The sequence below is a fragment of the Drosophila novamexicana genome, unplaced genomic scaffold (genome assembly GCF_003285875.2).
Source record: "Drosophila novamexicana strain 15010-1031.04,08,12 unplaced genomic scaffold, DnovRS2.1 tig00004555-arrow-pilon, whole genome shotgun sequence".
Taxonomy (NCBI): Eukaryota; Metazoa; Arthropoda; class Insecta; order Diptera; family Drosophilidae; genus Drosophila; species Drosophila novamexicana.
This window is the reverse complement of record NW_020825052.1, coordinates 2962974-2988663: the sequence shown is the minus strand read 5'-3', so window position 1 is coordinate 2988663 and position 25690 is coordinate 2962974. Positions and strand designations below refer to the sequence as shown.

General features: G+C 44.5%; 5 protein-coding genes and 1 long non-coding RNA gene across 6 annotated transcripts in view; 2 read left to right on the top strand and 4 right to left on the bottom strand.

Moving 5' to 3' along the window:
• Positions 1–25690, top strand: part of LOC115770521 — a 95678-nt gene that overhangs the window by 26033 nt on the left and 43955 nt on the right. The window lies entirely within an intron of this gene.
• Positions 7469–8724, bottom strand: LOC115770516 (putative phosphatidate phosphatase). Its single transcript, XM_030715817.1, has one exon. It carries the CDS (start codon positions 8671–8673, stop codon positions 7717–7719), a length of 957 nt encoding a protein of 318 aa, XP_030571677.1. The 5' UTR covers positions 8674–8724; the 3' UTR covers positions 7469–7716.
• LOC115770515 (putative phosphatidate phosphatase) lies at positions 10810–14715 on the bottom strand. The gene is made up of 2 exons (XM_030715816.1): positions 14553–14715; positions 10810–12579 (listed from the first exon to the last, which is right to left on the bottom strand). Exon 2 carries the CDS (start codon positions 12178–12180, stop codon positions 11167–11169), a length of 1014 nt encoding a protein of 337 aa, XP_030571676.1. The 5' UTR covers positions 12181–12579; positions 14553–14715; the 3' UTR covers positions 10810–11166.
• Positions 15083–16257, bottom strand: LOC115770517 (putative phosphatidate phosphatase). Its single transcript, XM_030715818.1, has one exon. It carries the CDS (start codon positions 16021–16023, stop codon positions 15103–15105), a length of 921 nt encoding a protein of 306 aa, XP_030571678.1. The 5' UTR covers positions 16024–16257; the 3' UTR covers positions 15083–15102.
• On the bottom strand, positions 16838–18032 carry LOC115770512 (putative phosphatidate phosphatase). The gene has a single exon (XM_030715812.1). The coding sequence runs from the start codon at positions 17954–17956 to the stop codon at positions 16919–16921; it is 1038 nt and encodes a 345-aa protein (XP_030571672.1). The 5' UTR covers positions 17957–18032; the 3' UTR covers positions 16838–16918.
• On the top strand, positions 22193–24952 carry LOC115770514 (putative phosphatidate phosphatase). The gene has a single exon (XM_030715815.1). The coding sequence runs from the start codon at positions 23003–23005 to the stop codon at positions 24023–24025; it is 1023 nt and encodes a 340-aa protein (XP_030571675.1). The 5' UTR covers positions 22193–23002; the 3' UTR covers positions 24026–24952.

Genomic DNA, 25690 nt, shown 5'->3' with positions numbered 1-25690 from the left:
CGCTGATGTCAAATAAATAACAGATTTAGTGGTCCCGGCCTGGCCTGTTGGCCATTATGTTTGTTTTGGACCTTTCGGACGGCGCAAACAGCAGCGTCAGATAACGGCAGCTTTGTCCTAAACCGGGCAACCGGTCGAAACAACCAGTCGGGCTAGCAAAAGCTCAGCCGGCCCGATTTTAGGTGTCCGAGCCATGAAGGCCCTGGCGAGCACTGCAATTGTTTGGCGACTGCGGCGACGACAGCGGCAATGGCGGCTTTTAATGGCCGGGCAAACGCTGGATGAGTTGGATGGAGGCAAACAATAGCCTCGACTTCATTGACTGCGTTAATTGCTGTCATTCGTTAGAAAAGTCATACGCGCGATTTTTCGAACAAGGACAACGGGTGCTGGCCGTGGCCTCCCACTGGCGGCCAGTGGACTCAAGAGCCGTTAAAACTGATGATGATGCGTTTACCCCTTTGCTTTTATTGTGATGGGGCTTGGTCTACAACATTTAAGATTGGGCTTCCATAACATTTTAGAGCCACACTTTTATGTCGTCGTCATCATCGTTGGTTGCAGCAGCAGCATCTGCGAACCTTAATCCCCTCCGTTGGGAAAAAAAAAACAATCTGTGTTCTTGCTTTTGCACAACGCAGCCCTCAACCAATCATTTATGTCATATTATCTACTTATTTACCCGCCCCCTACCATATTGAACCCATCTGAATGGGACTACTCTTTTTTTCTATTCTCACAAATCCAATTTAGTTGGTAAGCCGAAGAAATGTTTTGTATTCAGTTATTGATTTTTTCCCACTCACATAGCCAGCACCTTCGGGCAGTCGCATTGTCACAATTGCATTGGGAAAGACGACAGGGCGAAGGAGAGGGTCAACGGGATAAGAGCTCCTCAGACGACATGTATAGCACATATTCTGGATTTATTGCGATTTTCAGTTAAAAGTAAAGAAGGGTTAATGGCTGAATAACATTGAAAAGTGTTAGCCCTTAATGCTTGCTTAGAATACGATACCACGTAAATGCTAACAGTTTTTCCAACTCTTTTTAATCATTCATTTTGGATTTCTTATGCATTAAACGCAAAAGGATTGTGTACTATTCGCATGTGCACAAATTCTATATGCTTTCTGTATATAGGAACTGGTTTAACTTTTTTAAAAAGATCTTCTAAATATTCCCTAACAAGAGGAGGCCAAATGAGGGTATCTTGTCGTTGATCAATTGTATATAACAGGCAAAAAAAGATTTTTCTGACCTCTTATAGTAAATTGTATTCTTCATCATCATGTTTAGCCGAACCGTAAAAGTATAATTTCTTCACTTATTTCGGTATTTGTAGTCTGATCTAAAAAAAGTTTACACGACACAAAAAAAACATAAGAAAATACCATTTAAAATTTATTTTATATACTTTATTTCATACGAATTTAAATGTCCCTAGCTCTTTCTGTAGTTTCCGAGATCAACACCTTCATATAGACGGATAGGGATAGATCAAGATATTTAATTTAATCATTCAGCTATATACATTTTGATCAAACGTATATATCCCTTTTCGCCCAATTTAAGAATATATTTCCAAGGCTTCCTATAAAAAATTAATTGCTCAATTGTTTTTTTTTCCACCTGCAAGGTTTGCATAGCTTAAAATAGAATTAATCTGTAGTTAAACGAGAGGCCACATGCCAATGTTTCAGCCCTTAAGTCCTTCTGCAGTTCTGCTAGTTTAAATTATGAATTTAATTTTTATCAGAAATACTGCAATTTTAATGGGTACACTCAAACGCAGCGACTAGTGGGCCCTTCCGCAGCTGCCCAGCGGATGCACATAAATTCCGCTCGTGTGGGTTTTGAAATGCATTACGACCACCCCCTCGAGCTGCAGCTGGGGTAAGCTAATCAAGGACTTTGCCAACAATTTACTTACCCAGCACTCTTGACTCCACTTGGTTGGCTGCCGACCTGTTGCGGGGATGCATCCCATCTGGTGTTTCCATCATATTGGCTCCTTTCGTGTGAATTTCCTTGCATGCAGGCGTTCGTTGGAAGCTTTTCGAGTACGTCCGTTTGTCTGTCCGTTTGGGCACCTCATGCATAAACCAATTTGCTTTGCATAAGTTCAGGCGCACTAGGGTCAAATAAGTTAAGGGAACGAATTCCAGGATGACGCGTCTAACTCCGAATTCAGCAAGTTTTGCCGTTCGCCGCCCACTTTATGCATTTATGCTCCTTTGTCTGCGGTTTTTTGTGCTCCTCGTCTGCGGCGCCGGGTCATTAATTTGGAAGCGAGCGCGCTCCCCCTTCTAGCTACCATTCCCAGTTAAACACCAGCTGGCTCAATCAGCCGGGCAGTCGGACAAGTGGACTGGGTCTTAACAGCATTTCCCCAGTGAGAAATTAGGAAATTGCATTTGCTGGCAGAACGAAGCGAGCCAAATGCAGCCAAACCAAGCGAATGGACGCAAGGACCCACGGTCGAAATAAAGCGACGTGGTAACGGAATTTACGCGTTGCACTCCGATGAAGATTTGCAATCGAGGATAGGCAAATGCAGCCGACCAATTGAACTGCGGATTCTAAGCGCGACGGAGCCGGGGACGCCACGAAGAAGACTCTTTCAAAGCTGGAAATTGCCAAAATGTAAATTTTCATATGCTCATGGCGGCTCCCATCCGAATTTCGGTGCCGGTCATACAAATTTATTGCTCATTCGCGGCGTATGCGGTCAACGTCATCAACATCAACACGATGGGGGGCTCGGTTTTTGGCAGAGGCCGCTGAATTATTCATAATCAACGCGGCATTAGAAACGGCTGCGTTTGAATTTCGTTTCGTTTCATGGCCCCAACCCCCTTGGATGCAGCCTGAAATGAATCAGCGCTTGGGGCAAGTGAGGAGCTGTGCCTGTGTATGCAACTTCTAGATGTACAATCTGTATTATTTTGATACCGATATTGCAGCTTAAACATTTTTCACACAGATGCTTCTAATTGTTTTCTCACTTGCTGTTTTCTTGCATTCCAGTAAATGCAACAATCCCTTCTGTTCATATGGCTATCCTACTAAGTTTATATCCCTGGCTGCTGGCTATTGGCTGCTGGCCGCTGTCTATCTGTCCGCCGTGTCGGGAAAAGCGACAATAACAGCCATTAAGTCTGACCAACACGTAACCGGGCAATAAACAAGCGTGACAAATGATGCTGCTAAATGAAAGTTGATTGCCAGTTGACGGCCACACCTGTTTTGACTGCCCGGGCAGGAGCTGCGCCAGCTGGCTACCAGTTGGGCAGCCACCGGGCAGCCACCGGGCAACAATCAAAATTGTCAGAGTGCCAAGCTGAAAGAGTACTTCCAGTGCAGGAGGCGGAGCGCGCAAAAAATCACAGCACGAACGCCACGCAACGGAAGTTAGTGCAGAAGCAAATGCCGCTCACATCGTTATAGCCCTTCCGGATACGGATCCGTCGTACGGACTTGTCCAGTTCCATCGTGGCCGTATTAATAATGATGGCGGCAGCGGCAAAACGCAAAATGGCTGACGCTTTTGCTGTCGACGTCACGTGTCGAGACCCTCGTGTGATTTCTACGACAGGACACAAAACGGCTGCGAATGTAGCACGGCCAGTACAAAGGACCGATAGGAAGCAGAAATTGCAATCGCATCTTGTTTTCTTTTTGGCTGCTAGGGATGCTCAGAGATCGACAACATCCCGCTGTCGCCTTCAGACTGCATTGCTTGCATGCAACGCCGATGGCTATGGCGATGGCCATGTCTGCGGGGGTCAGCAGCAATGTCCATTATTATGGCCGCCACTGTTGGCGGCATTCTTGTTGCTGCTGTTGTTGTTATTGTTCATCTGTCGCATTGTCACATTGAGCTCGCTCGTCTTGTCAGTCGATAAAAATTGAATAAGTTAACAGCATGGGGCGAGAAGAGCTGTTGAATCTGGTTGGAGCTGCCCGCCTGTAGGGGCAGAGCAGACAGCTTCTGATAAATGCATTGTAATGTGTCAAGTAGAGCTTCCCTTAAAATAAATTTAAACAAATTGAAAATGAATGGCAGACAAGCACTGCGGAATGTGCACAGTTTGAGTTCCTATTGTTATTGTTGCTTATCCACAGCTGCTTTTCGAAATAGCTTTGATCTTAGGTCTTAGCTGATGTACAATATGATCTGTTTCTTTAATCCTACCCAAATATTAACTTCATTTAAAATGGCAGCTACTCGTCTGGCAACCCAAATTGGCGAAACCTTGCATATTAAGGTTATGCTACGGAAATCGTCATGACATTTAACCAAACTAAGCTAGTCGCAACTGCAGTACCTGGCCCTGACTCGACGGTGTTTTAGGAGAATCTCAGGCTGTCAGGCACAGTCGCCCCTCTGTAGCCATCATTCTGCAGTTCTTCCTTAAGTCAACCAGGCGGCAAACAAATTACTAATTGGCAAGCAAAACGCTCTGCTTGTTTTCCAACAAACAACACAACGACCAGCAGTTCTCTGGGTTGGCGTGGTGTTGTGTGGTCTGGTCTTGTCTGGTCTGGTCTGCCAGCACGAATTTCGAAAGGATACGAAGGTACATAGCACAAGCTTCATTAACTCAAACTATGCTGCATATTGCGATTATCAAATTGTCTTTACACACATGAAGCCAATGAGGGGCTGCAGTGTGGCCCCCACTCCAAGCTGCCAGCCATCATAGAGCGCAGACTACCGCCTGCCATCTGCTGACTGCTGATGGCAAATAGCAAGTGCAAAAGTTGCCAGGAGGGACTCCCGAGCCAGGCAAATTCAATGGACAAACTGGCAACCGCAGAAATATGAAGCGCACGGTGCGACGATGACAGCGTTAACAACAACAACAAGAGCAACAAGAATGTAATTCTAAGCGATACCGCAGATTAGATACTCTTCCTGAAATTTGGCACACGGATAGTATACTTGACTTATATTGCGACTCACTCAAACATTAACTCAATATTGGAACAATTGTTCTTGGTTGACCCAATGATATAGTTTTTCCGTTGATTTATTCATATATTCAGTAAGCCAGACTTCGGAAGTCACTGACCCGATGGAAGGATATTTCTTATGACAAGTCAGTTAATATCGAAAAGTATCCTGAAAGGAAATTTTGATTAGAGTAAGAGCGAGAGAGGCAGAGTTCAGTAATCTTTTGTGTAGTCAAGTATAGTTTCTGGTACATCTTGATCGACCTGAGAATTAAAAAATCTCATTCTCCTCACTTTTCTTGAAATTCTTTGAAATTATTTTGAATGTTTGTAAAACTGTGAACTAACAGATTATATCATTTTATTTATTTTACTCAAAAGCAGAAAAAATTGTATTCACACATATATAGACTAGACGGATATGACATTTTCAACACACAATCCGTGACAATTTTACTATACCCTCTACAAGGGTATACAGACAACAGCACCAGAGGTGTGGTCTCTTTAAAGCTGTAAAGGGGTGGAAAACTGCAAAACGCTTCGGGATATTTTGTAGAGCAGACGGCAGGCAATGGTAACGATGGCAGAGTGACAAACTGACTCAACTGGACGCAGACTGGAAAGGAACTGGACACATGCCGCATTATTACACCTGACTGTGATTAGGGAGACGGCGCTGCACCAAAACATGTACCGATTGTGCATTGGAAGAGGCGGAGGTGTCTGAAATAGTATGAGTAAAGCGACCTGCTGATTGATGGTTACGACTTTTCTGGGAGTGTCACGGGATTGAGGAGTTGCAGGGTTACTTTAAGCAAATCGAGAGGCTGTCAATCAAACCGTCCATCAGTTTAATACTGAGAGATAGCCAGATCGCAAGGAGTATATAGAAGGAAAGTGTGTCTTTAAAAGGGATTTTACAAGCCCCTTTATTCCATGCAACTTCTTTATAAGCTGCATACTCGACTTCTGTACATACAGTTGCACGTTGTGGTATCGGTTTCGTGACAGGCGGTGTCATTCTTCATACTCGGTAGCTTTAACCGTACCATAGGGAGGATCTGCACCAATTTGAATGGCCTTCTGAGTTGCTAATTGTTGTTTTTGCCACGAGGAAAAACAAAACTTTCGCTAATGCAAAATGTAGGTCACTGTGTAGGATTGCAGCAAAACTTTAGAGGCAACCGCTTTCCGTTTGCTCCCCGGGACTCCTGCCACTCACTTTGTTGTTATGTGCAAATATTTTCCATTTAATTAACGCATGGAAACTAGCTGCAAAGATAGTTTAGACGGGAGAGGGTTACGGTGGGTCTCTGTCGCAGCAGATTAAAATAAATTGCATAGAAATTTATCATTCGAATCTCGGGCCAGACAACAACAACAACAATAACTACAACAACCGCAATAAAAGCAACAACAACAACAACTTGACACAGTTGCGAAACTTGGCAAGAAACTGGAGCTTAGGGTCACTTTCTCTGTGTGTGTGCATTGTGTGTGTGTATGTAATTGTGTGCTTGTGCCATAATTAATCATAATAAAACCAGAGGCAACAGCGAACCAGGTAAATGCGAGAGCTATGCGGAAAAAAAAGCCGCCACACTTTTCCAACATATTCTTTGCCATCAAAATAAATGAGCCAATTAAGCGGGCCACAAGTGAAAATGGCTGGCAAAAGCTTCCGTGTCCTGATGAGGGTAGACCTTAATCGTCCGAGTCCCGAGTCCTGTACCGCACGAATCTCAGGCTCAGGTGTTGCGCATCATCATCAGCTTCTCGGATTGCCGCTGATTTCCTTTGCTGTGCCAATTTATGCGCCTGCTGCTGAAATTTATTTATTTCTCTTAGCGATTCCTCTTCACTCGTCCTCCGCTGGACGTGCCGGCGGTGGGTGTTGACTGAGGTTAAGTCGTTTGAAAATTTGCTTCTAATGAAACTAAAAGAGCCGCTAATTGTTGCACCGTTGTCAACGTCGCGACGGTGGCTTTCAATGGGTTTTTGGTTTGTTACATTTCCAGGGATCGCTAATTGAAATCAATTTGGATTGGTCGCAAAGTTTTTCAACTAGTTCGGTTGCCCCCATCAAGCTATCTGTGGCTTCTAAGAATGAGTCAACTTGGCAAAAGAGCTCAGACTACACCCTGCATAAAGACACTTAAGAATTGAATGCCAGTTGTCAAGATATTTAAGTTTTTAAACATGCTGTTTCTTATGCTGACAGTTTCTAATATTCTCATTCTTTTTATTTTGGTTTCTTTTCAAGTACGTAATGATCATTAATAAGTCAGGCACTTCCGGGGGTAAGAAAAATAGAAAAAATCCCCAAAATTGTATACAAAATTGTATACAATTCCCTCAGCGCACCCAGCTACTGAGCAAATATTATGAATACTGATATCATTCCTAAATATATGTGCACAGTTCCACGTATTATTGCTCAAGTACGCTAAGCTAAGCGGGATCATGAAAATAAATATATAGAGTCATTTTTAGTTTGAAAACGCAATTTTACAAAGTCTGGCCAACTATTAACTACAGTTGTGTTAAAACTTTATTGCATTGTATAATCGAATTTCTGGGTTAATTACAAACCCAACCCAACAGCTGGCACAGTTGAAGTCTTTGTTTTACTTCGACTCCAATGTGCCTCGGGTTCTATTTTGTTATTCTTGAAAACGCAACGCAATTATCCTTTTATTTGTCTATCTTTAATGTCACTTATCTTAACAAGCTAAGGCTAAAACACAACTAAAACTAATTAGAGCTATGGAACGTAATTTGACACAAATCATGTGCCAGCTGTTCCGCTCCTGGGCCCACTTCATCACCAGCTCCAGCTTTTGCGACAGCAGCTGCTTGGGGCTCCATTGTATTTGCATGTTGCTGCATGCTTTTTAGACGGAATTGCTGCTCCTGCCCCGCCGCACGAACGACCGCAAAAGCAATGGAGGCGCCCAGCAGCGAGCCGGCCACAACATCCGACCAATGGTGTTTGTAATCCATGACACGGCTCAGTCCGACAAATGAGGCGAACCCGACACAGAGCAGCTGGCACGATGGACGCACTAAACTGCCAGGCAACGGCCAGCGGATGCGCTGCAAGTGGAGCGCCATGAACACAAGCCCATAGAAGGCCATACTCGAGTGACCACTAGGAAAGGATACGTGCACATCGCGCAGAACCTCCGCTGTGGCGCCCGACAGTTCCGGTTGGCAGGTGTAAGTCATGTGGTAGACGCCGCCCTGCCGATGAGCATCATCCGCACAGAAGCCTCCATCGAACAGCTGTGGCCGGCAAACCTCAAAGAAATGAGGACGCAGCCTGCCTATAACTTGCTTGCCCATGTCCTTGATCAGGGTCTCCGCAGCATGGCCAAACACGAACCAGCGTAGAGTATTGTACACAGGCCAAAACTTTTGCCAGCCCACGCCTGCTGTTCGCCAGCATCGACTCGTCTCTAGGATTAGCAACGCCATCAGCGGCAAATGCAAGCTTGTCCAATGGAGCACGGTGGGCGACACGGTGTTCTCCTGATAGGGATACATTAATGTCTCATCGTCACAGAAGAATCCACGTTTTGTTGTAGGCCCCCACATGTTTTTGACGTTCGCGCCCAGGACGAGCAGCACACCCAACAACACCACATCTAGCAGCAGACGCAGGTGCCCCTGATAGATGGAGAGCCAGTTAATCCTTAGATCGAAGCTCATGTTGGTTCGCTCGGTTGGGTGTTTCACGCGTCACTGATCGCACCGAGAGTCGAGCCCGACGTTGAAGCCGAGACTGAGGTTTCGCTGTTATAAAATTTTGTTCCAGCCACTTTAGCAATTTAATCTTTTCATGAGCTAAATTTATATTAATAACAAACAAAGTCACTTGGCAACTTAGGCATACCAAATACTGAATACCCTAACATGGCTGCAATCCGCTTGCTTGTTCAGTTCTTGAACCTGGCTTTTTCTATATGCTTATCTCGCTTCTGCAGATTTTGAAAGGTTTCAATAAAATTGATTTATCGAAATTTGAGGATATTTGAATTACCTTTATATTTGAACGCCTAACATAACTGAAGCTTCAAGTGAATCGTTCCAAGTTAATGTTAATATTTTCAAAGTTAATGCATTAGTCGTTCTAGCCTGTGTGAGCGTAAGTTGACCATATTTAGTATGTGTTTCCAAACCCACCCAACAAAGCTCTGACGTAGTCTACTTGGAAAACGACGAAAGCCACCAAGGGGACGTGCTCATTGCGGAATGGGCTTAGTAATGATTGCCCGAGCTGGTTGGTAATCACGTCAGTCCCTGAATATTCGCACTTGCTTCGGTGAGTTGCTGGGCTTATCTGATAAGAACCAGCTGCAAGGGGGCACGTGTTGGGGACTCTATTTTGCTTCGATGTTTTTTATTTTTTTATGTGTCTGCTCTTGAAGGTTCACAAAACACGCGAGTTTGTGTTTTTTTCGCCGCTCGCAATTGGAACTGTCTAATCATAATATTATTCAATTCGAGCGCTTGACAACCAAATTATGGATTTCTGTTGAGCTTTAGGCGAGGTCTATTTGCATTTATATTATTCTAAAAAGGCTCTTTTTATGTAGTCAATGGGATTCAAATTAAATATTCGGAACACACGTGATTCACTATCCCGATATTGGATATGATCAAAGCTTGTTCCTTCCCAGAAGCATACGAATTCCCACGATCATTCAAAGGTTAACCGAAAACGAATTTATCATTAAGCTTACTCCGTTTGTAAGTGTGACTCAGCAGAAAAAAGGTCGAAAGCCATACATTTTAAAAGATCGAATAGAAAATACCCTGTTTAGGGGAATATCTATTACAGTTTGCAGCCATCAATAATCAATTTCATGTTTGCTGGAAATATATATTAAAATGATAAATTAAAGATCAATTTTATAAAACATTAAGTATGTATGATTTAAGAGATGAATGCTCGCGCAATACATATTGGCAACTCGCTTCTACCCTGCTTTAGAGATAACATAAGTACAGGGTACAACTAACTTCTGCCTCTATGTTAAAAATATCATTCGTGACTCATACAGGTAGCAAACTCTGCTGTTAACGATGTTATGAAAAAAGTAAACAATTGAAGAATTTTGATTAGACAAGGAGAAATTTGTAGATAATTTTAAAATAAATGGAAGCAAATATAAAAGAAATAGCGCAAGACAATAAGCGCGTGTACACACAGCGTAATCATAATAATAGAAGCACCTACGCAAAATATGTGACATTGGAAAAGTAAATATGGATCGCAACAATCGACAGTAATGGAATTCAACGAAGCGTAAACTGGGTAAATATTACTCATCACCATAGGCACCATTGTTTTCATGATAGTTCTCATAATAAAAAGAGTATTTTGATTCGGTATTGGGCTAATCACAAAAAAACTACAAACTTTTAGCGTTGGACTATTTTTGGATGTAGAATGTATCTTAATAAATTTGACTGTGAGCTTTTTATACCCTTGAGTAGGGTATTATAGTTTGGTTTTAAAATATGCAACGGACACTTATCCGGCCTAAAAAAACTAATATAATTTCTTGATTAGCTTCAACAGAGGTCTGTGTGTTTCTACGCAAACTAGTCGGTCAGTTTCTATCGCTTGAAACTTTTTAGACAGTGCATATATCGAATAAGGCTGTGTCATATATATCGTATCCTATAGCTAGCCTGGAAGATGGCAAACTTTCTTGCTCATAAATATTATGCACAGATCTAAATCCCATAGAAAGTGCACATTTTATATCAATCGGACTCGATCGAATTTATGTTGCGGGTCTTGCCTATTCGGACACTCTCAACAGAAACACTCATATATGATTTTCTTCTTAAATTTATTATATAGATACAAAAAGAAAAAATGATGACAGTGTTATGAATCTTATTTCTAGCGGAACAAATATATATATTGAATGAAATCTTTACAAATGTATATGAACGATTTGACTGTAGACTACGAAAAAAAACTAGTTTAATACCACAAAAGATGCACGATTTATAGACTACTTATGAATACTACAAGTGCCTACAATGCTTGACAAGTATATATATATATTGAACTTTTGCACAGGACGCGTTTTGCGTGTATATTTTATTTGGTTTGGAATGTTTAATTACAATTTTGCACTTTTCTTCCATTCGACGATCTCCGATCGTGGAAGGGTGGTCCTCTGTCTAAACTTTGGTACAATACTGATCTTCGTTGTAGCTGCTATTAACACAGTAGGGGGGTGGCGTGCTGGGGCACACCTCCTCCTGCAGCGTGGCCGAGGTGTCCTCCCTCCTTAGCCCACCGCCCAGAGGGACGTCGCTGAACGGCGACTGAAAAAACTTGGCTATGTAGCGGGCGGTTATCAAGGCTCCAGTCACGCCTATCAGCGAGCCGACGAGAACATCCGACCAGTGATGCCAGCTGTCCATGACGCGGCTCAGCGCAGTGTACCATGCCAGCATGATGAGCACGAACTGCAGAAAGTGGCGCGTAAAGTTGGAACTGCGCCAAGTCAGCTTGCGTTGCAGATAGAGCGCCACGTAGAGGAGCGAGTAGAAGGCGATGCTGGAGTGGCCGCTGGGGAAGCTAAGGCGCGTCTGCCGGACATCCGCAATAGTATAGCCCTCTCCGGCGCACTCGTAGTTCTCTACATAGCGATGCAGGTTGATCGGATCGGTGCATAGAGTGCCGTCGTTCAGCTGCGGCTGGCACACAGCAATGAAATGGGGCCGCAGGCGTCCAATCGTGTACTTTCCCACCTCGGTGGCATCGAAGGTCAGCAGCAGACCGAAGCCAAAATAAGTTAACTGACGGCCCAGCTCCACATACCAGGTTGACATCTGCCAGCCGAGCAGCTCCACAGTCGACGTCAGCTCACCGGCGCGCAGAGCGTGCACATACTCCACCACAACAAAGATTATGAACGGCAGGGCGCCGGACAGCAGGCCCAACATCACGGGCGTGACAGTGTTGTCACTGAACGGGTACCGAATGCTCTCATCGTCGCAGAAGAAGCCGCGCCGCGCCGGCTCCACGGCAAACTCAAAGATGCATATGGGTATTGTTAGCACCACTATGATCAACAGTTCGATGAGCAGGCGGCGCGCCGCTCGGCGCTGGGCGGCGGAGGCACGCCGCACTTCTCTGTCCGTCGGGGCGGCGGGAGCTGTGCTATTTTCATTGGCGGCGTCGCGCATTTTGTCGGTAGTTGGCGTCGGCGTCGGCGTCGGTCTCAATGCGTTTTTAATTAGTTAATATTCCAATTTTTTATGCTGTCTAATTAAGTTTGGGTTCGTTGGATTTTTGTACCCGTCGGATTCGTTGGCGTCGTTTCGGGTTCGTTGTCAGTAACTGACTGATCCGGTCTCGAGTGGGTAACGTTCTTTTAATTTAACGATCATTTCATGCACGACGGCGCGCTTCTCATATTGTTTTTTGTGTCTCTCTTCCTCTCTGAACCTCCGCCCGGATCGCCCTCTCACTCGCCGGCTGCGTCAGAGCAAGTTTATTACGGAGCTTAGCAATGTAGCTGAGTTCTGCATTTGTCTAGATTAGACAACAACCAATTCACCTTGTATTTGCATTTGTCGGGAGCACTGCAAGAAAAATTGACCGATGTGAGAAATTAAAGTAAACACAAGAAAGTAGAATTAAGGCATTGCAAAGCAAGAGCGCTCGACTACAAAAGCCCCTATACCCCACAGTTATAAAGGTACTTATAGATGCATTTACATATGTTAAACAGACAATCTCATGTGCTGATGTTATGCTTAAAAACCAAGTTTGGCAATCTATTTATTGGAAATGTTAAGAGATGTCGATAAAAAAAAACATGTACATACAGACAGACATGCCTAAATCGAATAAGCTAATTTTTTCTTACTTCTGCGCAAACCCAAATACCCATTATTACGCATTTTCGATGCGCATATAGTATAAAAATTCGCAAGTCTGCGGCCTTTTGCACAGTGTAGATTGTGCCACACTTGATAAACTTGAGTAAAATACCGCCTCAAGATCGGTTTGATAAGATAAACAAGCCCGTGTTCCAGATAAGAACGCACCTCAGGCACGCCTGCTCTGTCCGATTCGCCAGCCGCGTCACCTGCCCCAACAGTTTTTTGTGCAAGTTCATTGATGCTCAGCTAATTTTAAAACAAAACGGGCGCCTCAGACATTGTTCGTTTTTTATATTGCTTTCACCTACTGCGACGTTCGATAAGAGCATGGCATTTTCTGGCCAATATCTTGGGTCAATAAGCTGTTGGAGAGTGACTCACTTGATTTGTACATCAGTTCGCTAAGTAGTCGTCTATTGTTCTGGGCAAATGATGCATAAAATAGGCGCGTCGCACGCACCCAATTGCAGATTTGCATTATCATCTGCTGGCGGCAGCTGAAAGTGCAACGCAGACGCGCTCGACAACGGGAGCATGGAGCGCACGCTAATCTGTTGCTCTTCTTGCTCAAGAATGGCCCCCATTGTGTGCTTTGATCTTTGGCTGATCTCTGCGCTCGTCAACGCCGTCTGGCTGAGGGAGTTGCAGTTGTCCTCAAAACACATGCAACATACCCATGCATTCACAAAGTTGAAACAGTCAATTTTATTAAAAAACAAATAATAGTACTCTGTTCGGACGTGACTGACTAGCAGATACCCTGACTAAGCTATCTATCTACCTACTTGCAAGCAGGCTAATTTCCCTCACATGCACTCACTTTATGTATGGACAATGCATTTAAAGCTAACTTCGGTGCTTATAGATCAAACTTTTAATATGAGTTCTAAAAGTGTGTTTATACCAAAGCACATAAAAAATCCGTTTGTTTTAAAATTTTGGCCAAATATCTAGACCGACTCAGTTTGTCGTCCTGATCCAGAATATATATAGACACTATTCCCTGTCCCACACACTTGCACGAAAACATTATACCCTCTTTAGCCTTTTCAAATGGGTTCAGGGTATAAAAAACATACGCTCATATGTCACTGAGTTCACCTCCCCTCCAAGTGAGTACTCATACTCGCACTCGCACTCGTACTCGTATTCGTTTGGTGGGACGTCAAATGGCGCGACCTTTAATTGAATGAATAAGCGACATTTGATTGAATTAAGGCTCTCGTCTGTGTATGTTTCTCTTTTTAGCATATGTATCTACATATATTACATACACGAATGCGGCAGCTGGCGCTTATTTTGCCTCTGTTTGACTTTGTGTTGTGCGGGTTAACCGTTGGCATTTTAAAATGCACTTTGAACTTAATGCACTAAATGCATTATTATTACGATTTTTGTTTTTTGTGCATACATGTGAAATGTGAAAACTTTAAACCTAAAAGCATTTTATCATGTCTAAATTCAGGCGCATGTGCATGTGTATGCATATGTACATATATTTTATTTATAGTACAAGTACGTTGTATTTTCATTCCGTTTTTTAAGGGAATTTACGCTTTTTCTCTTAACTCTTTTTAAAATATTTTTAACAGTTAAATTTGGTAGTTTTCATTTTAGGGTCAAACATTCTCTTATTCTGGTAAATTTCTGATACATATATTTCTACTCACTTTTGTGGCTTTCTTAAAGCATTATTTATAATTTCTTATTGATACGCCCCTTCTGTTTAATATCGTACAGCTGCACTACGCATATTAACCATAAAAGTTAACTTTACGATCGTTTATTTGCTTTACGATTATTGCCACTGCACCGAACCGAATTTAAACATCGAAGCGCCGCTCGCCGATCGCAACTGAATCGTCGTCGAGCGCTGTTTGTTGTTGACTTTGTAAACAAAACGCTTTTGTCCACTTGTTGATGTTGCACTTGTTGTTGTGATCGTTGCCCAACGCTGGTTGTGCCATTGACAGATGGGAAAGAGTATATAGAGAGCGAGAGCGGAGAGCAAGCTTAGCGTGGACTGCGAGTGTGAAGTGGTCTTTCACTTGTTGTGTGGATCGTAAGCTGGCCAGTCATAAAAATTGGTTTGTAACTTTGCTAAAGGTGTGTGTTGATCAGTAAGCTTAATTTTGGGAACCTTAATAAAAAGACCTTCAATAGCATAACTGTTAGATTAATTTATTGACTCGAGTCGATTGTAACTGAACTATTTGACATTTAATAGCCATATGTGGCCCGATTATAGTAGCCCGCATAGCCATAGATCTGCTCATTCCTTGGCCACTGGCGGCGCTTGACTCTCACCTGCCTGAACAGATGCACCACAAAGACAGCCATGAAGGAGGCCAGCAGAACGCCCAAAGCCAAACCAGCGGCAACATCCGACAAATGGTTTTGGTAGGTGGAGATGCGCTCCAGACACACCAGCATGGCAACCGCACCGCAGGCCAGCTGCAGCGTTGAACGCAGCACTCGCAGCCAGGGCGCAAAAAGACGTGCCTGGGCATAGAAGACTAGGAAGCACATGGCGTAGCTTGTGGTGGCCACAAAGCCGCTGGGAAACGAGTGACGCACCAGTGCGAGCAGCTCCAGCGAAGCAGCAAACTCGGTGCAGCTGTAGTCGTCAATGTAGCGGGAAGCGTTGCGCGGCGAGAGCAACTCGCAGCTCTCTTTGGACTCAGCCTCACCCCAGCTGGGCTGGCACACGTCAAAGAAGTACGGACGCAGGCGGCCAGTCGAGAACTTGGTGACTCTGATGACCAACAGGGCCAGACCCAATCCGAACAGATAAACGCCAATGATCTTGTAGCACTCGCTGACAAAGCTGGGAATGCGTGCGCCGACGAAGACAAAACGCTGCTTCAGTTCTGCAGAGCTGGGCACAAATGCAGCTCTCAGCAACTCCACGACAAGAATGAAAGCCGCGGGCAGCGCCACCACCGCCATGGTCAGGTGCACCTTGGTCAGCCAAGGCTGGCGATACGGATACCGCAGACTGGCATCACTGCAGTGGAAGCCGCGGTGGACTGTCACCAGCTGCTGCGGCAGCACCACCAGCGCGACGCAGTAGACACCCAGCAGCAGCAGAAAGTCAATGATAAGCCGCGCGAGCAGTCGGGTGTTCGGATTGCCGCACATTTTGACACTGGCTCAAAGATTTGGATGCTAAAGTGGTATGGCTTGCAGCTGTGTTCGCGGCTAATTTGCATGTTTATCGTAGTTACGGGGGGCCAAGCTAGTTGCCACCATGAAAACTTGTTTCAAAGCCCCCTCCACTCGGCTCAGCACGTTCTTTGTTGTCGGAAACTCAGAAACAATGCACAGCCCAAGTCTCAGCCCAAGTCGCCGTGGGCAGCATTCCCAGGCTGTTTATCGATTGCTCAAGTATGCAAATCTTTATTAATTTATTCTCCTCGTCGCTCGGCTAGCTAAGGTCCATTTCGCTGTAGGCTTTGCTAACGTCTAATTTGGGCCATAGAAATGCTGTTGATTATTTGCAGCTCCACAGTATTTTGTGGCATTTTAAGTTCTTTTCAACTGGCTGGCCATATTGTGTATTTCTAAAGAAAATTCAAAGTAACTGTAAAACTATACGGCACATTCTAAGACATTATTTAATCATCAATTATTTGATTTATATGAAATCGCAACAATGCCCTGAATATTTTTTTGGTTGGCTGGAATGCCAATCTTTCAATTGCAAAGATTTAGCTATGCGTGCAGCCTTTCGACTCGTCTATTGCTGAACATTCAGAGGTTCCACTTAGCTAACTTTCAGTGAAACATGCGCCAAGTCTTCTCATATTTATGCCCACAGCTCGATAGATCCAATTGATTGCGCACTTTCTACTTTGAATTTACTCGTGGGCGCCAATCAATCAACTTCTCATCTCATTGCCGAATTCTCGAAAGTGAAACACTTTTCTATATTATAATTAATATCGAATGTTTATTACGCTAAACTACAAAAACAAAACAGGGATTACGTCTGTGAGGCTCCAGAAGCACCTGCCTCATGCACTACATAGTCGGCTCAGGGAACGTAGCCATAGTTGTGATAAGTTTGGGCATACTGCGCTTGAGCCGGATGCGCCGCCAGATAGGGCAGCGTGCCAAAGGTGTAGGCGGGCAGTGCGGGTGGAACACCGTTGCCAGCAACTGACACCGCTGCGGCATTGGATTGAGATTTGGTAGAGCTCTTCGGGGAGACCTGGGCCTTCTTCAGCGTATTGGCCGAGTAGCCAGTGCGATTCCAGCGCCTGAAGGCAAACAGATCAGCCACATAGACGCTGGTTAGCCAAGCGAAGAGCACGCCGAACAGCACGCCGGCCAAGACGTCGGACCAATGATGCCAGTAGTCGGTTATCCTGGTCAGGGACACGTACCAGCCGAACATGACGAACAGAAACTGCAGCAGATGCTTCAGCAGCTTTGAGATGCGCGTGCTGAGTGCCGCCTGCAGGTAGATGGCCAGGTAGAGCATCGAGTACATCATCATGCTGGCATGCCCACTGGGAAAGGACTGGTTTAGCTGCTGGAACAGAAAGTCCGTCACATTGGCATTGCTGCAGGTGTAGGTATCTATATAGCGTCCCTCGTTTTGTGCATCCTGGCAGGTGGAGCCATCTGGCAGCATCGGCTGACATACAGCATAGAAATGCGGACGCAGACGTCCAATGCACAGCTTGGTCAGTATCGTGGTGAACGTTAGCATGGCCAGCCCAAACAGATAGTATCCGGCCTGCTTGTACAGCTGCGCCAGCCGATGCACCAAACGGCAGCCGTCCCGCTTGTCCCGTGCCGCCAAATCCCGGCCGCCAGCACTAGCGGGCAACTGTTTAAACAGCTCGACAACAATGATCACGGACGTGGGAACCGCCAGCGTCACTCCGATGAGCAACGCACTTCCGATTGTGCTCTCCCTCAGTGGATAGCCCAGTGACTCATCGCCGCAAAAGAATCCGCGCCTGAAGGGTCGCACCAGTTTGTAGAGCAGCAAGCTGGCCGCTGTGAGGGCTGCCCATAGCAGTAGATCGCATATTCCGCGGGCCAGCTTTGTGTACTTGGACATGGCGCACTATCAGCCAACTCCCAAACGAAGATGCGATTAAACAGAGGTCTCTACCGAATGCCAAACCGCGCTTAACTAACCGAGCGACGCTGCTTGAATATCTTGTCTGGCTCTGAGCCCAATTTGGCCGTGATTTTCTCTCTCTCCCTCGCCGTCTGTCTTGCTCACATGCTCGCTCAGTTCTCACTGCCAGCTGGAACGTTGGCAGCTCTTTGCGGTCTGTCAGTCACATGAGAGTGTGAGTAGTCGGATTGCTACCGCTCTACGCGTGCTACATTTGCACCCACTAGCCCCCGGCATTCCCCGGCTCAGCTATTGGGTCTACAGTTGCCTGGTAACGGGTAAACTTGCCCATCAACAAGCTATAAATAATTATACTTTACTTTGTTTATTTTCATTTGAATGAAAATTAAAACTGCGTTTTGCAGTAATTTTTTTTATGTGGCCAATATAATTGGAGCACAACACGATATCCCATGGGATGTCAAAAGCTGGGCCAGCCTTCTACCAGCCAGTGCGGCTTGAATTCGGTTTGCCAAATGCGTTAGTTTGCATAGTACAAAGAGTTTGGGGACCTAATCATATACTATCATCAAAATTATTTGGAACGGGGCCCCACACAGCAATGAAATATGGAGAAACTGGTTTCACTTACAGCCCAAGAAATTATTAAGCACAGCTTAAGCTGGCCCATGGCACATCATGGGGGGACTTGGCTGCTCAAACGAAAACTTGTTTACCAGCAGTATATGCGGGGGTGTTAGGGGGGAGGTCCTGGCTCATTGTGGTTCTCTTTTGCTGGCATCTTTGGCTGCAACTTCACTTTTGATGCGTGTGCATAATTTTTGAGTGGATATGAAGTGGAACCGCATCGCGGTGAGCCAAGCCATGAGCCACTGAAGTGTTAAGAAGAGGACGCGGCAGATGGGGCTAATTGCTGCTTGGACCGATACGAAAATGAGTTCGTCTTGGGATTTTCTCTTTGGGGGACTTTCATATGAGTCATAACCACAGATTCAACGCACACTGACCCAATCAATGACCAAGCTATGCCGGGTGAATCCGCACCTGTGCCGCGATGTCGAATGACTGTGACGTCACTTGCATTCCTCCGCAGTCAGCTGTCGGAATGTTATGACGTCTTGATTGGATTGCATTCAGAAGCTTTCAAGCTATAGGAACGGGTTCCCATTTACGCATATCGGCGATATTTACTCATATAATATTACTAACTGAATACGCAAACGACGGCGTCTGTGGCTCGTTAATTTGTAAAATTGGCATTTATAATTTTTGTTTGTCATTCATTTATATTTATTTTTGTATCTCTTTTCATGTTTAAGTGTTAATTCAGTCGTTATGTTAATTAAATTTGTTTTGGGCCTTGCGGATTAGAATGCTCATATTGTTTATACCTGGGATGATTGTCATGATTGCTGCTAGTTAATCAATTATTAGTTGGTTAACAAAGATTTTCGACCAATGCTTTTTTTTTGCTATCCACTTTATCTAGCTGACGTCACTTGAACTATTAATAAATCGTTATCATTACTTTTCTACTTGTTTATTGTATTATGAATAAAAATCGCCTATGATTAGCTGGCTTCCTTTTAATGACTAATTGCTTAATGTTTATAAAAGATTTGCATTCTAGACAGCCGATGATAAAGTCTTAACTAGGCTGAGCGAGTGCATTGCACGTGCATGGAATTGAAATCAATTTATTTTGATTTGGCTTTAATTGGTCAACCCAAAGAGTGTTAATTCTTGTAGTAGGTCCGGATTTTTCCAAGCTCTCAGTGTCCATATTGAAATATCAATAGTTGTTTGCATATTCACATGCACGAATTAATAGTTTTTTTTTTTGCAATTTGGCAACTTTCGCTTATCACAAAGATTCATAAGTATTTAGTCACTTCCCGTCAAAATTGCTCACTACACAACATTTCAAATAGCCTTATACACCCTCTCACATAAAAAAGTAATCAGTAATCAGCCTGACAGCACCCGCCACTTGAGGAAGCGAACTAAGCCAACAAAAAATGCACACAAATAAACATGCCGCGAAATTGCAATTACCCCTCGCAAGAGTATAAACAAAATGTTTTCGCGACGCAAACAGGTGCCTCGTATTCCCCTCAATGTTGGGCTGGCTGGGCGAGGCACTTTGGGAGCTCGAGCTTGGGGCTCCTAGGGGCTGCCCAGCCTCAGTCGGGAGGAGGTGTTGCGCGTTCTCCGCTGGGTATCAGCATTCGCAATCGTAATCGCACTATTTTACACCTTTCGCTAATCATCCACACCTGTTGAACCTTGCGAGCATCGGAATGTGTGACGGGTCTCAGGCGTTAACTCTCCAACACCATTTCAATTTCACCATTTGGAAAACTAAACTAAAACTTTATTGTTTTTAAAGTGTTCTAGAAACTTGATATAATTAACAAGTAACAGTTTGTCCCTAAAAGCGGACAAGGCTTGAATCGACTCTGCTGTTCATGCTGAGCAAGAATTTGTATTTGGAATGCTTTCGTCTGCATGTTACATGCATTTGCATTACCTTATCTGTTTCCATAATTTTAATAGATAAACAGTTTTAACACATAGACTAATTTTGCATGGTCAGATATGTTTTACAAGTATTATTATGTGCATGAAAATGTATGCTCCGCCTGGCTAGGCCACACAGTCTCAGTATCTTTTACGCTGACTGAGCGTATTTAATAAATTGTGTAAGAAATTAATTAGAATTCATATATATTTGTTAATTGAATGGCAGCAACATTTCCACGATAAAAAGGTATTGATCCAGTTTTTCTCCCTCCTTCTCTCTCTCTCTCTCTCGCTCTCTCGCTCTGGCTCTCTCTATCTCTCTCGCTCTCTTAGGTCATCATTGATCGTTTTTATGGCGCGTGCTGCGGTTGCTCATTGATATGGCTTGCGGATTATTTCGAAGTGGGGCGTATTTATGTGGTTATGTGATGTGGTTGTATTTAATCCAATGCTATCGGCTTACAATCAGGCACATGCCTGAAAGAGCTGTAAGAGCTTTTTGCCCCACATAAATATAAAACAAATATTTCATTCAACTGTTATATTGTGAAACGGATTTTGAATGATAAAATTGCGTATGATTTCAGTCAGTCTATGGTTCACTCACGCAGATCTTAATAAATTTCGCCTATTAATGATACCCTGAAACCCATTGAATAGGGTTAACAGGCACAAGCAGACTTCTCCAACCCCATAAAGCATGTGCGTAGACTTCATGTATAGACTTCAAAATTTGAACTTATCGAGGCAAGTGATAAGAATTTGTAAGAAACCGATGGTTCCATAAAGTCCATGTCAATTGAAATGGATCAGCATCGCTTTGGTCGAGAGCTTTCCGAAATTAACATAAATTAACAGCGCATGGCCAGCAATGCGACAATTTCTATGTAAATTGAGCAGTTGAAAACTGCCATAAAGAAGCTCCATTGGCTGTAAAAATACAAAGTGGCCATAAACTTGCAACAGTTTATGAACTGCATTTGCAGTGTACAAGCCCAGACCCACTATCATTCGGAGTATTTGTCGAAGTCGCAGTTGCAGTCACCATCGTCGTCGCCGTCTCCATTACAGCGCACAGCTTGGCTTCCAGATGAGGCTGGACCGACGACCTACATCAACAAACGCTATAAAGTCATCGATCCGAGCAGAGCCCAGCAGCCAACTTAGTCACGTTACAATGGCCTACTCCGATGCGCATTGGGATGCGGCGGGTCGTCGCTCGCAGGCTAGGGCAGCGGCACTCCTTCATTCCGTGGTATTCGTCGAGTAAATGCAACTCTTTCATTATGCGCAAATGCCAACCAAGTCTCTGGCAAACAGGCCTAAGCAAACTGTGCAAAAGCAAACCTTGAAACAATTCAACAGTTTCCTCATTAGCGTCTACACCGAAGCAAAGAAATACGAGTGCAGCAGTCGTAAGCCCCGTCGAAAGCGCTGACGACTCTACCGACGCCGACGCAGCTAAATTGATAAGAAAACAAAAACAAAAAAAACATAGCATTGAAATTCAATATCAGTGCGAACCACACAACAACACATAGGAAACCCTCCTCCACAGCACTTTGTGGTGGGTTTTGTGGGTTCTGCGCCTCGACACTCGCTATTGGCAGCTCGGCAGCAGCGCAGCCCACCGCACGATCGTCGCCGCCGTCGCAGTCGCACTCACAGTCGTAGTCACAGTCAGATTCGGTCTCCCAGAGAAAACGACAGCCTCGTCGCTTAGCTCCGGATAGACCACGAAGTGATCGCGACCAGCGAGGTTGGTGGAAGCCCAGGAAGCCAGCCCACAGCCTACAGGCAAAGAGCCAAACAGTCAGCCAACTGACGGATACGTACAACTGACAGATGGTTTATCTGGCCAATAGAGTTAATTGATATAATTTGAATTCCGAAAGAAACTCCGAAAAAGCGCGCGAGTGCTGTAAAAGCAATTACGACTGTGACTGCACTCCGTCCAGAGACAATGGACAATGAAAAATTGCCTTTGACGTGAACGTGAAAAGTCGTGTAGCAGATTTAGAAAGCAAATCGAATTGTTAAATCTACGAGTATAAATAAATGCGCAGTTTTCGTATGTCAAGTGCCGAAAAAGTGAATGAACAAGACACACGGCTGTGTGAAAATTTGTTGATTAAAAACCTCAACCCGCAAAAATTGTTGTTCTTGTAGCAGATGCTTCGAAATTTCACCGTGTGGCTAGCTCAGTTCAAGCTGAGCGATAAGGATTTTAAAAACAAAACAATAATTGTTTTACGTCGCGCAATTCAAAATAATTTGCTACGAAATAATAGGAATTAACTGTGGATTATTCGCATAATACTAACTCCGAACTCAATTACATAGCAGTATTTTCTTACGTTGGATTTCCAACTGAACCCCGTAATATAAAAGGACAATTCCTTGGAAAATCTAGAAAACTCCGAATTTGCTCCAAAACCCGCGCCTAATACATAATAAAAAGCCAACTCCGAATTTACTCTGAAACACTAATCAATCAACATGCGCACATTCAAGCGCGGCTTCTTCTGCTCGGATCTATCCCTACGTTACCCGTACCACGAGTGCACCATCACGGTGCCCATGCTGCTGGTAATGATGCTGCTGCTACCCATGCTTTTCATCTGCGTCGTGGAGATAATGCGGAGCTGTCGGCATTTGCGCATGCGGCAATATTTGCGGAATCTGTGGCGCGCGCAGGCAACGTTCAGCTTTGGCTTCATCGCCACCTTCTTGACCACGGAGCTGGCCAAGCACGTGGTGGGTCGACTACGTCCGCATTTTTACAATGCCTGCCAGCCGCGGCTGCCCGATGGCACCGGCTGTGCGGACGCCCAAAATGCGGAAATCTACATGCAGCAGTTTTACTGCAGCAATCGCAATCTCTCCGCACAGCAAATACGCGAGCTGCACGTGAGCTTTCCCAGCGCGCACAGCAGCCTTAGTTTCTACTCCATGTGCCTGCTGGCGTTCTACGTGCACAGCGTGTGGCAGGGGCGTGGCAGCATGCGCGTCATGCGGCACATTCTCCAGTTCCTGCTGCTCATGGCCGCCTGGTACATCTCGCTGAGCCGCGTCGCCGACTACTGGCACCACTGGTCCGACGTGCTGGCGGGCGCTTTTCTGGGCGTTGTCTATGCCACAATCACGGCTATTTATGTGGGCGATCTGTTGCATGCGCGGCCCCACGCGGCCAGCCCGGTTGCGCTGGGCTACATGTGCGCGCCTACCAGCTGCAGCGGTTGCCACCATCGCCACCATCATCTACACCATCAGCTTCTGGCCGAGAATAATAATTCGACGTCTTCAACAAAGGTGCATTTTCTGGCTGCGGCTGCGGTTGCGACCTCCTCCAACACAACTGCACTGGACTGTGGACCCCACAATGTTGACGATCACGATGACGACGAGGCCGACGACGTCGATAGCTACAAGCCGCCTACATCACGTGCCCCAACGCCACCGCCCGCTGGAACTGGGCCGCCAGAGCTGCCGCTTGCCGCATGCTTGCCAAATGTGGTCTAAGCCGACAGCCGGCAGAGACTTATCTATGGGATGGGGCCGGTCCGCTGCTGACAATGCAATGCGGCAGCTACTTCGACTATTTTTCCATTAGAAATCGACGCAAACGAAATATGTGATAAGCGCGCCACGCACTGTTTACCTGATATGCACATACTGCTTTAAGCTAAATGATTTACGAAATCCAAGGCGACGGCGACGGAGACGGCGACATTGTGCAATGGCTATACGTCCATCTGGCAACGCTGCGGCCGCACAGTGGGACGTCCAGGCAAAATTGTCCACGATTGAAGATTTGTTTCAAAATTCATGGCGTGTTAGCGATTCATTGTACACTCTGTATTTATTTGCACAGCGTTTTCCTAGAGTTTCGATTTAGCCCGCATTATCGCAATTTCGCAATCGCACCCATTGTACTTGCCGAGCCAGCGATATTATGGTGTCGTTGCAATTACCCCGTCTGGTAAAGGCGGCTACTTTTCGGCTGCAGCATGTTTGTTTTGCAAACAATGCCGCAGTCATGTCGCAGCCGCCACTTTGAAGTGGGCAGATGGCCAGCGGCAGCATGTGGCATGCGGCATGAGGCATGCAGCTTGCTTCCCAATCAGCTGATACAATCTTCTGGCAGCGACGCTGACTGCCGCCGGCGTCGAATAGTTTTGAATGCTCTGCGATAGTCGTACAGTTGATAAGGCATTAAAAATAGTGTACAAAAAATAGAAATAAATAAATTATAAACAAGAAAAATGTGCTAGGCCACATTTAAGATTTATAAGCCGCACGATTTATGAACAGAACTATTTACAATTATTTGTTTTATGTTAATTATGTTTAGCTTTTGTCAGATTTTGTTTGCTTTAGTTGTCGAGTGTCCACTGTTTGTGCTTTAAAATAAATTAACCAATTATTGTTAAATTGATTTATTAAATTCCATTTTTCAAGCTCAAAAATCTACCAAGAGTTAATAGATATTTATATTGTCTCTACTGGGAGGTCAGACTTACTTCTTAAGTATTTCAAATATTTCCACATGTCTGTTAATAATAATTTCTTGGAAACTTATCTTGTGCCTGATCGCAATTTCTTATAAGCCAGCCACAGATAAAAGAGCGCCAGATAAGGCAAAGACCAGGCGCATTTCTGATAGCTGTTGTCGATAAAACCAATATGTAATTGTAGTTCTAATATACTCTGTAGACACACGACAAACAGGTACACTTTGTATGAGTATCTAGAAGTGTTTCCTATCTAATCACTTGATAAGGACGCATAGTACACATTTGTGTACACTAAGCAGGCGTCTAGTCGTAGCAGCATAGTATGCTTGAAAACAATGGAAGCGTGTTTCATTTCGCATAACTCTACTGATAAGTAAATCAAAATAAACAAAGCTCTATTGTGATTCGACAATTTCAATATTTGGCGCCAGAAACCTTAACTGTGTAGTAAACAAAAGTTCCAGCTGGAATTTTTAATTGAAAAGACAGCAGGTGCATGTATCTAATTTTATTTATTTTTAAATATTCCATTTTGTTATTTGAGTATTGGAATCTTTCGTTTGAAGTCAATTTCCTGGCATGCTCTGCTTGAGTTCCATCAATTCGCTTTCCACTAATTTATTTTGGTACTGGCATAATCAAGAGAATTGCCAATTTATATTGATTTTAG

Excerpts from the sequence above, each read along its gene's own strand:
- LOC115770516 (XM_030715817.1), bottom strand. The coding sequence starts at position 8,673 with ATGAGCTTCGATCTAAGGATTAACTGGCTCTCCATCTATCAGGGGCAC.
- LOC115770515 (XM_030715816.1), bottom strand. The coding sequence starts at position 12,180 with ATGCGCGACGCCGCCAATGAAAATAGCACAGCTCCCGCCGCCCCGACG.
- LOC115770517 (XM_030715818.1), bottom strand. The coding sequence starts at position 16,023 with ATGTGCGGCAATCCGAACACCCGACTGCTCGCGCGGCTTATCATTGAC.
- LOC115770512 (XM_030715812.1), bottom strand. The coding sequence starts at position 17,956 with ATGTCCAAGTACACAAAGCTGGCCCGCGGAATATGCGATCTACTGCTA.
- LOC115770514 (XM_030715815.1), top strand. The coding sequence starts at position 23,003 with ATGCGCACATTCAAGCGCGGCTTCTTCTGCTCGGATCTATCCCTACGT.